This window comes from Andrena cerasifolii, chromosome 8, assembly GCF_050908995.1.
Source record: "Andrena cerasifolii isolate SP2316 chromosome 8, iyAndCera1_principal, whole genome shotgun sequence".
NCBI classification, from domain to species: domain Eukaryota; kingdom Metazoa; phylum Arthropoda; class Insecta; order Hymenoptera; family Andrenidae; genus Andrena; species Andrena cerasifolii.
Window position 1 is genome coordinate 1,052,837 of NC_135125.1, and position 14,943 is coordinate 1,067,779.

General features: G+C 41.7%; 2 protein-coding genes across 7 annotated transcripts in view; both read left to right on the plus strand.

The window, feature by feature from the left end:
* Positions 1–14,943, plus strand: part of LOC143372209 (uncharacterized) — a 568,382-nt gene that overhangs the window by 214,131 nt on the left and 339,308 nt on the right. The window lies entirely within an intron of this gene.
* On the plus strand, positions 7,175–8,406 carry LOC143372398 (uncharacterized). Its single transcript, XM_076818547.1, is given in 4 exon segments — positions 7,175–7,306; positions 7,499–7,671; positions 7,748–7,816; positions 7,818–8,406. Coding segments are annotated over 4 exon segments (963 nt in total).

Consider the following 14,943-nt stretch of genomic DNA (forward strand, 5'->3'; position numbering starts at 1 on the left):
GATTTTAGGGTTCAATAACAGTTCAAAAATATGAAAACAACTCAATCATCGAAATAATTTCCATTATTATTAATTTCCTTTTGTCATTTTTCTGGTAGCTTACGAATATCATTACGATAGAAATTCGGTTGCTTTATACCGATTATGTAAATCCGGTCTGAAAGAATTTATTCATACACCTAATACTATTTTTTAAATTTAGTTCTGTTGGCCGTAATTAAACTACGGATTTTTACCTCAATAACGAATTATGATCACTTGTCGTACATTTTTTGTTACATTACCTTTTCGTTTATACCTAATTTGACCACGAAATTTGCGCATTTCTTGTCCTCTCACTTCAAACAAATATTGTTTATGATTCCGCTTTAAAAAAACATATGTAACGCGGTTTCCTTCGGTGAATGCCGACTTGCTTGTTCGTATCTTCGTAGTACAAGCGCAGCCGCCTACCAGGTATCCAACGCTACAACGGGAGCTCGGGCGGAAGCCGCGGGCTCTGATTGGTCGGGTTTTTTTGTTAATATCTCGTTAACGAAGCTTCGGACAATATTTTCGATAAGGAAAAAGTTGTTTCAAATCACCCCCTGAGTCACCCCTTTCAAAGAAATCCGACATTTTTGGGACACCCTGTATTACACCATGACCCGCTATCAAGAACCCTTCGATTATCGAATCTTAATAATGTTTGATCCGATTATGTTTTGAATGGTCTTAAGGGGGGAGCCTGGTGTAGCGGATCGAAGAAATCGATTTTTTTTTTGTTGCATAAATCAACAGTTGAACATCACGACAATATGTTCCCAAAGCCGCGAAACGAAATTCGAAAAATTACATCGGATATAGCCGGTTTTGCTACGGAGCGCCAGGCTACCACAAAACTTGAAATGTGGTTTTCTCGAAACGACAGTTTTATACTTTGCGGGCAATGTAACTCAAAAAATATTCAACCAATCGACTTGGCCTTGTGCACGGATATTTGTGAACATTTTCTTCATAGTACTAAGTTCTTAGTATAATGATATTGTTTAAATAAATAACTTTTTTTTAGACATTTAAGGCAAAATTTCGTTGAAAACAGTGAACTTTTTATTCATGAGGCCGCCATTTGTTCATTTTGCATCTTTTAAGTTTCAAATTTCTTCATTCTGTGCGTACACTCATAAACTAAAAGAAAATTGTTCGATTTTTGGTTTCAGATGAAACCAAAAGACGCTACGTTGCCCGCAGTGCAATAATTGCGTCGCCAACGGACTGGGCATAACTTTGTTATTTGCCGCTCTTTTTTAATAATTTTTTTTTGTTATATACCTTAACCTGTTAATACAATATCCTGAAAGTTTCAGAAAGATCTATCAAATACTTTCTTTAAAAAAAATTCCCGAAAAATGCCTCGATTTTCATTTAGTTACACCAGGCTCTCCCCTTAATGGATAGCTTGGATTTGATATACATCAGAAAAGTGTCTTCGTTTTGTTGCTACGTGCCTTATGAGCTGAGATATTTCAATGCAAAGTTGCAATTTGCCGAATTTTATGTTCTTCAGTCTTTAAATTTAGAAAATATTGCAGGCGTGATGTGATTTTAATGAAATAAGTTTCGGGGTAGGTTGGAATAGCCAGGCGACCAGTAAATGATACGCGGTAGCGACAGTCGACATATACAGGGTGTCTTTCATGTACTTGGCGTCGAGACGCTACCGCGTCTGTAGATTATTTATACCAAGACAATGAATATTTTTTTGGTGTCGCAGCGCCAAGTATTTTGAATAAAATATTTATTGGTATTTAAATATTTATTTCTATAAAAATATATCTGCTTAATATTATTATCTTCTTTGTTTCTTCCAATGACGAATCTTTTATTCCATTTAAATTCGATTGTTTGTACAAATAGTCGTTGTTATAATTGGCGCAATTTTACCACAGTTTACCACTTTCACTTGCGATGAAACAACGGTACCCCTCGGTTTCATCGTCTGTGCTGTTTGATTCGGGTTTTCCAGTATATTCCTTCTTAGCATTGAACGGAATTCCTACTACTATGAAGGTGCAACTCCGAGCAGAGCGTTTTTGCTGTCCACGGGCATCAACCCAGTCTCTAGGTCCATCGCCGGATTGCTGGATCACGCAACAGGAGCACAAAGAGAGTTTAGAATTTAGGCACAAAAGCAAGTTTCGTAGCACTAGGAGAGCTGGAAGTTAGGCACAAAAGCGAGTTTCGTAGCACAAGGAGAGTTGGAATTTAGGCACAAAAGCGAGTTTCGTAGCACTGGGCAACCAGGGAGGTTTAAACAATAATCGCGCACTATGGTGACAGCCGGTAGAGCACAGGTGGTTATTATTTAAGGGCTCGGTAATTGGATTTACCGCTGCATTGAAATAAGCAGCTACACGTAGTGCAGGACCTATGCGAAAGTAAGCCTTGTAAACACTATAAGAAATCCCGGCGTTCGCGAAGCGAGATCAGCTGTTGCAGTGGCTTATTATGATTTGGCTCTCCGTAACCGAAGGATTAATGCAATAATTCAAACCGTTATTTAAGACAAGAGCGTTTATTTAGTAGAACGCACAAGAATATGTCAGGCACTATTAAAGCGATAGCGGTTGAGTTAATACAATAATGCGTAGGACGTTAAGCATTAGCACATAAACGTGTATATAACAATGAGCATTAGCAATGTATGTATATGAACATGAAATAGATAAGCATGACCAATAGAAAATAATATAAACGCAGTGAGCAATAGCAATAGACAATGATATAAATGAAATAGGCAATAATGTAAAATACGAAAAGCGTTACCAATAGGAAATAATATAAATGGAGATGATATACACTGGTACGATAAGTAATTATAGTCGCTTATAGTAGATACTGTAGATTAATAAGCCTTTTGCGTAGAGCACTGATTCGATAGTAAGGTATAATCACTGAATGGAACCACTGTGGTTATGTATTTGGTTGTACCAAAAGTGAGCTCCGGGTGCTGGGTCCCTTGTCTTTATATGGTACTCCGGAATGTCAGGTATGAGGGTTATGCGCGGTATGCACTATGAGTCATGTGCAAACTATGCGTTATACAGGGTGTCCGCGGGAAGACTGATCAGCTGGATATTTCCTAACATATTGGAGCAAAAAAAATGCAAATTTATTAACCGAGATGATTTTTTTCGATTATTATTTTAAAAGTTACGATGGTCAAGTTCGGGTTTTAAATGAAAATATTTTTTTCGAGTTCACTTGATAATGCGTTCCGAGACAAATTCAATAACCTATAATGTATTTCCACTGCTTTTCGAGATATTGCGCTTGCAAATTTACTGATTTTCACTGGAAGAAAACCTGCTGGAATAGCAAGCACCGGGGGTGGTCTTGTTCGTGCCACGGTTGGCACGCGTTGAGCATTGCCTATTGACAGAGATACCTACCTGCCAAAGGTTTACGTAAGGAGTGGCAGGCCCAAAGAATGAACAATTATTTTACGTCACAAATGCTAGGTAGGTACATCAGCGTCATAAAATTTATTTACAGTTTGTACACAAGGAGAAGTAGGAAAATATGACTGAATTTTCACCTTCAATAGTCTTTTATTTTGCACCTCCTTCTACGCTCGGATGGCCAGATGGGTTCCAGCTAGGAAATATTGGGTGGTGTTATAAATTTTTTCTTTGATCATATTAATTTCTCATTTGCATATTTTAACCATCCTCTGCACAGTACTTACTTTTACCCTTGCTCGGACGACGTATGGGCTCAACAATGAACGGATTAAATATAGAGTTTATTCTTTTTTTAATAAATTTAATGCGTTTACATGAAATCGGTATGTTTTTACATAAAAAATATTTGTGAACTTTTTGAAACAACTACCAAGTAGACGTGGTTGCGTTCCATGCGGACCCGACAACATCAGTTCGCACAATCGCGGAAAATTGTGACTTAACCATACCAATAGTGCATAACATTGTAAAAAAAAATGGTTTGGAGCTGTATAAACCGATTTCACCCGATAAACTATTTGATAGAGATTTTGGACCACGGATTGAATTTGCGATGCGGATACTGCAGAAGATCGGAGACGATGCACAGTTTGTACGAAACTTAATGACAACGGACGAATGTATATTTTATACGAATGGCATGACATGCCATCAAATTTCAAGAATGTGGTCCGCGGAAAATCGAAATTGCGTACGAGAGTTGAATCACCAGTACCGCAACTCGGTTTTAATATGGTGTGGTATGTTCAATCAAAAACTATATGGACCGTATTGTTTCGAAGGAAATGTAACAGAATTTTAACCCTTTCATTGTTGAGCCCATACGTCGTGCGCAAGGGTAAAATAAATACTGTGCAGAGGTGAAAGGATCATTGCGGCAGGAGATTCTATCATGACCAATTGGACCAGAGTAGTATAGCAAGGCGGGTTCCAACCCAGGTCCTCTGAGGGGAGCGCGTGGGCGGGGGGAAGTGATGGCGCGCGGGGCAGCGCGGCGGAGAGAAACAAGGGCGCGGGGCCTGCGGGGAGTGGAAGAGTGGGTGCGCGCGCACGAGCCGCGGAGTGGGAGAAGCCTTAATCGTGGAGGGGATCAGTCCGGGCTGAGCCGCCGCGGAGGCCTCTCCAGACCTGGCCCACCGCCTGAAATTTTTCAGAGGGAGGCATTGACCCACGAAAAAAATCTCTTTCAGAACTTGGCCCACCCGAAAATTTTTTCAGACCTAACCCAGGGTGGGGACTGTCCTAGAAATTTTTTTCCAAACCACTAATTTATCAAAAATTGTTTCGGACGATGTCGGGAAAGATCGGCGTTTTTCGACACCGCGTCTTCGAGGGAAAGAGTCGGCGCATTACTTTAAAGTTACAATTCTAGGAGGGAAAGAGACACCACTACATAGGGGATAGAATCGCATGCATTCTAAAGCTAACAGTATTTCCAAGCGTTCCGACTTAACGTCCCCGCGTATCGCGCGATCTCGCGTAATTCGACTCCTCTGGAGCGGCCGTGCAGCGCGAATCATAGAAAGAATTATGCAGCGTCAGCAAATCTTAAATATAGGTGGCAAGGAGGATGATGGGTAAATAAAATTGAGAAATAATATACGTTTATATATATATATATATTTGTAACAAATCATAAAATTAAAAGATTATAATTTAACATTTTTTACAACGAGCATCATCCACAATATGATTCATTGCACATGCTAACAATTTACAATCGATCAATGAATGCTGTCCGAAGTGTTCGCTTTCAGAAATTAATTTTACATAATGTGTTGGCGCGGTAGCGCTACGTGGATCGTCTACGAAAGTGGCATATTTACTGCTTACAGAGTACATATTTTCAGTTAGCCACGTGTACATATGTTCAATGCAATGATTGTACGCGAATAGTTTAAACATCGTGGCTTCAGTCATATATATGACAACGCGATTATCGGTGATTTTAATAAGTTGATCATCATGCATACGCGTGAACTCTAGTCGTAAATGATCAATTATAATGTGAGTTTGGGGCGATGTTGCGTTGCTGCGTAATCGTTGGAGTATGTCCACCTCGTTTTGTAGCAGGCGCTTCCACGTAGACATTGAAAAGCTTAACTCGCTGCCTTTATTGTCGGCTATGGCGATCTCGACGTGACACAAATCCATACCAATGCGAATTCCTATAGTTAGACGTTTATAAGCTGTTGCAGTCAGTGGATAATCATGCCCCAGGATCCGCACGATTGATGGTTTCGGTGTTTTCATCGTTTTTAACGATACGGATCTAGAACTGTAAGAAACAAGTACATGAAATTGATACTTCGGTCGTTTGCGTTTACAGTGAATGAAGTAAATGAAAAGTGTATAGTAACGCGTACGTTCCTCATATTGGATTGTTGATGATGTTGTTGTTGTTGCTGCTGTTGTTGGCATTTATTTGCAAACCCACCATCGTTGCCGGCTGCGCAGGATGATTCGTTTAAGCTGTGTTTGTACATTTTGATGTGCACTATATTTATTATGGAGTACCGTCTGTTCCGTCAAAGTCACTGAGGCTACTGAGCGATTGACGGAATAGCGTCCAAGAGCTCGGCTTAAATAGAGGTGCAATTGCCTCTCCCACCACAGCATTTTATTTTAAAGCTACCAATTTTTCCATAATGTTTTCCAATCTTAACATCGCAGCATATCGCGCGATTGTATGTAATTTGAGCCCCACCTTCAAGGATAAAAGTCTCGACACGTGTTGAATGTAATATAATATCTGTGAAAGCGCCGAATCTTAGAATTATGCGATGTCTGCAGAAACTGTGTCGGATGATTTTGCGCGCTAATTCGTCATACGCGCGAATCATAGAAAGAATTATGCTGTATCGGCAGAAACTGCACAGAACCATGCTGGGACGGATCGTCGTTTTTGCATGCGGAGCATTCGAGGGATGGAGGTACGCCAAAACAGTTAGGTAGAGATACCAAACCATGGTATCAGTCTTAAAAGCGTGCTCTAAACTGCACAAAGCCTCAAAACGCTGCAACGTGTTGCGCGGAAAAGAAATTACATTCCATTTACAACCATGGGAGAATTCGCGTAAGTAGAACGCCAATTGTTGGATCAATTTGCACGATTGATTTCACGCGAAGAGTACCTCGCGTGGGAAAAACGGTGCAACGAGTGCATCGAATCGTTGGAAGAACACAGCCGCGTGAAACGTCCTCGATAATCGATCGGTGTTCGACAATCATTGGTTGCTCGAATCGCGCGGCTCGAAGGACTGAAATATTCGTTGCGCGGTCGTTTCATGCGCGAAGGTGCCGGACATTCGAGTACGGGACTTTTGTGGCGTGAAATAGACACTGCTTTCAATAGTCGCGTGTTAACTGGTGTCGTGCTAAATTCGAACTATATCGAGCCGCGCAACTTCCTCCAGGATGTGGGGACCATTGTGTTGGAGCAGGTGCGGGGTGCTTTGGGGAAACATCGACACCTCAAAGTGAACACGGTGTTCAACGGCGAATTTGTGGCGGGTGACAAGCATGCTTGTTAAAGCATCAATACCCGGAACTGTGAACTTTTCGGCACTTCCAATCTACTGGAGTGGTATCAGCGATGCGTCATCGAACCCACCCTGGCATCGCTGGAAGAGTTCCAGGAACGCGACAGCGGATGTGCATTGACGAGAATCATGAATCTGACCGTAAATGTCAACAAGTACAATCCACTGCACGCGGGGTGCCACCACAAGTTGCCGCAGGATTTATTGTTGAAGAATGCCACAATTAGCGTACAATCCTCGGACAACACCTGCTTCGCATGGGTAGTGGTCGCCGCTCTCCATCCTGCGGAAAGACATCCTGATCGCCCAATTTCATACCCGCCATATGCATCTGCGCTAAATCTACAGGGCATTGAATTTCCAATGTCCATAGAGCAACTTGGAAAATTTGAGGGGTTGAACAGCGTCTCCGGGAGCGTGTACACCTTCGAGATGGAGAAGACGAAGGGGTGAACAGTCTTTCCGTTGCGCCTCACCAGCCAAAAGAGGGATCGACACGTGAACTTGCTCTACACGCCAAATCAAGAGCACGGCGATGTAGGGCACTTTATATGGATCAAGAACTTGTCCCGGCTGGTGAGCGCACAGCTGAGCAAGAAGAAGGCAAAGAAATTCATCTGCGACCGGTACGTATATAAACTTATGAAATGTTGAAATGTCTCGCGAAACAAATTAAATAAAAAAAATTGTGATTTTTTACAGATGCATACACTACTTCAGATCTGCCGAGAAGTTGGAGCTTCATTCGCTGGACTGTAGCAAGATGAACGATCCTGCTGTCCAGCGAAGGCAACAATCTTCTCAGTTTTGGCAACCACTTTAGGAAAGAGCGGCTCCCCTTCGTGGTATATGCAGACCTACAGTGCATGATCGAGAAAACAGAGGACAGTCGGAGTGGTGATATAAATAATCAATTGCGCGCGTATCAGCACCACAAAGTGCATAGCATTGACTATTATATGCATTGTTCGTACGATACATCGCTATCAACGTATCGATGTCGCCGCGACGCGGATTGTGTTTTGTGGTTTGTCGATGAACTTAAAAATTTTGCAAACTTCGCCAAACCCATCTTGACCAGTAATGTTCCCATGCTTGATTTAACACCCGAACAGTTGACGACATTTCACAATTCAACACACTGTCATATTTGCGAAGAACCATTCAAGGCTGACGATGTACGAGTCCGCAATCATTGCCATCTGTCCGGACGGTTTAGAGGCCCAGCACATTCGGAGTGCAATTTAAATTATAAAAATGCGTTTTACATCCCCATAGTTTTCCATAATTTATCCGGCTATGATTCACATTTCATTATCGAGGAAATAGCTACCGCTTTCGAAGGTCACGTTGATGTATAGTAGTAAGGCTAGGCGGGTTTTAGACCAGGTCCTCTGAGGGGAGCGCGGGGGCGGGGGGAAGTGAGAGCGCGCGGGGGAGCGCGGCGGAGAGAAACATTGGCGCGCGGCCTGCGGGGAGTGGAAGAGCGGTTGCGCGCGCACGAGCCGCGGAGTGGGGGAAGCCGTAATCGTGGAGGGGATCAGTCCGGGCCGAACCGCCGCGGAGGCCTCTCCAGACCTGGCCCACCGTCGGAAATTTTTCAGAGGGAGGCATTGACCCCCGAAAAAATCTCTTTCAGAACTTGGCCCACCCGAAACTTCTTTCAGACCTAACCCAGGGTGGGGACTGTCCTAGAAATTTTGTTTCCAAACCAATATGCATCAGAAATTGTTTCGGACGATGTCGGGAAAGATCGGCGTTTCTCGACACCGCGTCTTCGAGGGAAAGAGACGGAGAATTACTTTAAACTTAAAATTCTAGGAGGGAAAAGGACACCACTACATAGGGGATAGAATCGCATGCATTCTAAAGCTAACAGTATTTCAAAGCGTTCCGATTTAACGTCGCTGCGTTTCGCGCGATCTCGCGTAATTCGACTCCTCTGGAGCAGCCGTGCAGGGTGATGTCACTTGGCAGCGCGAAGAACCAAATAGAATTATGCAGCGTCAGCAGAAATCTTTTTTTCTCAACGCAGAGAAATAATAATTATTGAAACGGCGAATCTTAAAAATTAGGCGGTGAGAGGAGGAACACGGGTGAATGAAATGGAGAAATAATATACGTTTAAGATATATATTGTTACAAATCATAAAATTAAAAGAATAATATGAAGGAATAATATAGAATATAAAAAAATAATTAAAATTTATTTGGCTTAATTATCCCACTCGATCACATCATCAGCAAATAGATTAGTTAATGGTAAATCAATAGGAACTTGCACAGGGTCTGTTTGAACTGCCACAACACTAGCCTGAAGCCCCGATACTTTATTCCTATAGGTATCAAATTCAATATTTTCCGCTTTGACGTTTCGCCAAGCCACACTCTTTGGATGATACGCATGATTATTCCGAGATATAGTTATTTGTACATTATCATCGTCATCATCGAAATCGCCTAAAAACGTTTGTTGTTCATATCGATGCATTCAATATTCCTCATCATCCTCGAAGTAGTCGTGTATTGGATTATCGCATTTTTTAAAAACTTTTAAAAAAATGTCGCCATCCTGATTAGCTTCCGCCTCATAAAGTTCTGCACATCGAATTGCTTCGGTTTGAACCGCAACATTTCGACAGGCCACATACATTTTCGGGCTGGATGAATGGATAACTGCCGCAGCAGCGGTGATCGCAGCGGTAGCCGGACGTTTCAAATTCATGGGCAATGACATAATTTGAAACCGAGTTTTCTTATAATTCCCAAAGTTACTAACACAACGATTCACTAAAATACGATAATGGAAACTTACGGTATTAATCGATTGTATTTCCATGCGTTGAACGATTCATAATATCCTTCAAAAGCAATCTTCTTCAAAGCAATTTCACGTAACACAAAAAATGCAAAAAGTGTTTCAAAGAACTGTCAAAGTGACTGCACGTTGACCACGATTTGAAGACAACTGGTCTCGCTGCATCTCCAAGCTGCCACATGTGGGCCCATGCCTAAAGTTGCATAGCTTTGCAAAGTAGGATGCCTTTGTTCTTCGCCATCTTCATCACAGACCACCTGCATTTTCGCTGACCATCCTCACCTTCTATACATATCCGGATTAATCACCAACCATCCTCGGAGTGCACTTATCATGTTCTTTGAATTCTTCTCCCTTCTTCTTTGGACACATCATTCGACTAGGTCACACCACTTTTGATTGCGTATCGAACGTGTATTGGACGTCTATTGAACCACTTTCAACACATAACGTACCACTTTCAACGTCTATCGTACCACTTTCAACGTCATTCGTACCACTCTAAACGTGTATCAAACGTGTATTGGACCACTTTCAACGTCTATCGTACCACTCTGAACATGTATCGAACGGCTTTGAACGGATATCCAACGGGTATTGAACGGTTTTGAACGGCTTTCAACGTGTACCGAACGGGTATCGAACGGGTATTCAACGGGTTTTGAACGGCTTTCAACGTGAATCGAACGGGTACTGAACGGCTTTCAACATGTGCCGAACGGGTAACAAACGGGTCCTGAACGGGTATTGAACGGTTTTGAACGGCTTTTAACGTGTACCGAACGGGTATCGAATGGGTATCGAACGGGTTTTGAACGGCGTTCAACGTGAATCGAACGGGTACTGAACGGCTTTCAACGTGAATCGAACGGACGTCTATCAAACGTGTATTGGACCACTTTCAACGTCTATCGTACCACTTTCAACGCCTAACGTACCACTCTGAACGTGTATCGAACGTCTATCGTACCGCTTTCAACGTCTATCGTACCACTTTCAACGCCTAACGTACCACTCTGAACGTGTATCGAACGTCTATCGTACCACTTTCAACGTCTATCGTACCACTTTCAACATCTATCGTACCACTTTCAACGCCTAACGTACCACTCTGAACGTGTATCGAACGTCTATCGTACCACTTTCAACGTCTATCGTACTACTTCCGACGCCTAATGTACCACTCTGAACGTCTATCAAACGTCTATCGTACCGCTTTCAACGCATAACGTACCACTCTGAACATCTATCAAACGTCTATCATACGTGTATGGTTACCGCTTTGATCATGAATCGTACTACTTCTACATAATAATTACAACTATCTTCTTAATCTAGTGTACATGCAGGAGGTTGGTGGTTGAGGAGGGTGAAGCAAAACAGTTATGCATTAGAAATTGATTATATTTTATTTGTGTATTTCCCTCTGGCGTTTAGACCACCAGTTGAATATTTTTAAATACATTTTGCATGGCACAGTGCTTTGCGTGTCAGCCTCATCGCAGAGTATTAACTACATTTAGCTTATTTAGGGATTTGATATCCTCGTAGTCAATGTCCAGCGTCTCGATAATCACGTCCACTCTCGTATTTTCATCGAGGAAATCCACGAGCCAATCGCAGCAATTCCTATTTCAATTGCTCTGCAAATTATGCCATACTATACTATTCTTTGTTATATTATATTAAACTACTTTGATTTATATTTTATTTATTTACATTCTACTTAACCTTAAGAAGGTGACAGGTTCTCAAAACAGTTGACACACATCATTTGCAATTTAAATTTACGGAACTTAAGAATTCTAATGAAAATAATAAAAATCGTTTTTTTCTATTTCTTGGAATATCATCAAATATTTTACATTAGTTTCCACTTTGCTTACATCTTAAAATTTCAGTACTTGTCGTATGGCAAGGAAAGTATTCCTTTTATATAAAATGCAGTTAAAAATACGGTGTATTATTTACATTAGAATTCTTAAGTCCCGTAAATTTAAATTGCAAATGATGTTTGTCAACTGTTTTGAAAACCGGTCACCTTCGTAAGGTTAAGTAGAATGTAAATAAATAAAATATAAATCAAAGTAGTTTAATATAATATAACAAAGAATAGTATAGTATGGCATAATTTGCAGAACAATTGAAATAGGAATTGCTGCGATTGGCTCGTGGATTTCCTCGATGAAAATACGAGAGTGGACGTGATCATCGAGACGCTGGACATTGACTACGAGGATATCAAATCCCTAAATAAGCTAAATGTAGTTAATACTTCGCGATGAGGCTGACACGCAAAGCACTGTGCCATGCAAAATGTATTTAAAAATATTCAACTGGTGGTCTAACCGCCAGAGGGAAATACACAAATAAAATATAATCAATTTTTAATACATAACTGTTTTTGCATCCTGCATGTACGCTAGATTAAGAAGATAGTTGTAATTATTATGTAGAAGTAGTACGATTCATGATCAAAGCGGTAACCATACACGTATGATAGACGTTTGATAGATGTTCAGAGTGGTACGTTATGCGTTGAAAGCGGTACGATAGACGTTTGATAGACGTTCAGAGTGGTACATTAGGCGTCGGAAGTAGTACGATAGACGTTGAAAGTGGTACGATAGACGTTCGATACACGTTCAGAGTGGTACGTTAGGCGTTGAAAGTGGTACGATAGATGTTGAAAGTGGTACGATAGACGTTGAAAGTGGTACGATAGACGTTCGATACACGTTCAGAGTGGTACGTTAGGCGTTGAAAGTGGTACGATAGACGTTGAAAGTGGTCCAATACACGTTTGATAGACGTCCGTTCGATTCACGTTGAAAGCCGTTCAGTACCCGTTCGATTCACGTTGAACGCCGTTCAAAACCCGTTCGATACCCGTTCGATACCCGTTCGATACCCGTTCGGTACACGTTGAAAGCCGTTCAAAACCGTTCAATACCCGTTCAGGACCCGTTTGATACCCGTTCGGCACATGTTGAAAGCCGTTCAGTACCCGTTCGATTCACGTTGAAAGCCGTTCAAAACCCGTTCAATACCCGTTCGATACCCGTTCGGTACACGTTGACAGCCGTTCAAAACCGTTCAATACCCGTTGGATATCCGTTCAAAGCCGTTCGATACATGTTCAGAGTGGTACGATAGACGTTGAAAGTGGTCCAATACACGTTTGATACACGTTTAGAGTGGTACGAATGACGTTGAAAGTGGTACGATAGACGTTGAAAGTGGTACGATAGACGTTGAAAGTGGTACGTTATGTGTTGAAAGTGGTTCAATAGACGTCCAATACACGTTCGATACGCAATCAAAAGTGGTGTGACCTAGTCGAATGATGTGTCCAAAGAAGAAGGGAGAAGAATTCAAAGAACATGATAAGTGCACTCCGAGGATGGTTAGTGAATAATCCGGATATGTATAGAAGGTGAGGATGGTCAGCGAAAATGCAGGTGGTCTGTGATGAAGATGGCGAAGAACAAAGGCATCCTACTTTGCAAAGCTATGCAACTTTAGGCATGGGCCCACATGTGGCAGCTTGGAGATGCAGCGAGACCAGTTGTCTTCAAATCGTGGTCAACGTGCAGTCACTTTGACAGTTCTTTGAAACACTTTTTGCATTTTTTGTGTTACGTGAAATTGCTTTGAAGAAGATTGCTTTTGAAGGATATTATGAATCGTTCAACGCATGGAAATACAATCGATTAATACCGTAAGTTTCCATTATCGTATTTTAGTGAATCGTTGTGTTAGTAACTTTGAGAATTATAAGAAAACTCGGTTTCAGATTATGTCATTGCCCATGAATTTGAAACGTCCGGCTACCGCTGCGATCACCGCTGCTGCGGCAGTTATCCATTCATCCAGCCCGAAAATGTATGTGGCCTGTCGAAATGTTGCGGTTCAAACCGAAGCAATTCGATGTGCAGAACTTTATGAGGCGGAAGCTAATCAGGATGGCGACATTTTTTTAAAAGTTTTTAAAAAATGCGATAATCCAATACACGACTACTTCGAGGATGATGAGGAATATTGAATGCATCGATATGAACAACAAACGTTTTTAGGCGATTTCGATGATGACGATGATAATGTACAAATAACTATATCTCGGAATAATCATGCGTATCATCCAAAGAGTGTGGCTTGGCGAAACGTCAAAGCGGAAAATATTGAATTTGATACCTATAGGAATAAAGTATCGGGGCTTCGGGCTAGTGTTGTTGCAGTTCAAACAGACCCTGTGCAAGTTCCTATTGATTTACCATTAACTAATCTATTTGCTGATGATGTGATCGAGTGGGATAATTAAGCCAAATAAATTTTAATTATTTTTTTATATTCTATATTATTCCTTCATATTATTCTTTTAATTTTATGATTTGTAACAATATATATCTTAAACGTATATTATTTCTCCATTTCATTCACCCGTGTTCCTCCTCTCACCGCCTAATTTTTAAGATTCGCCGTTTCAATAATTATTATTTCTCTGCGTTGAGAAAAAAAGATTTCTGCTGACGCTGCATAATTCTATTTGGTTCTTCGCGCTGCCAAGTGACATCACCCTGCACGGCTGCTCCAGAGGAGTCGAATTACGCGAGATCGCGCGAAACGCAGCGACGTTAAATCGGAACGCTTTGAAATACTGTTAGCTTTAGAATGCATGCGATTCTATCCCCTATGTAGTGGTGTCCTTTTCCCTCCTAGAATTTTAAGTTTAAAGTAATTCTCCGTCTCTTTCCCTCGAAGACGCGGTGTCGAGAAACGCCGATCTTTCCCGACATCGTCCGAAACAATTTCTGATGCATATTGGTTTGGAAAAAAAATTTCTAGGACAGTCCCCATCCTGGGTTAGGTCTGAAAGAAGTTTCGGGTGGGCCAAGTTCTGAAAGAGATTTTTTCGGGGGTCAATGCCTCCCTCTGAAAAATTTCCGACGGTGGGCCAGGTCTGGAGAGGCCTCCGCGGCGGTTCGGCCCGGACTGATCCCCTCCACGATTACGGCTTCCCCCACTCCGCGGCTCGTGCGCGCGCAACCGCTCTTCCACTCCCCGCAGGCCCCGCGCCAAT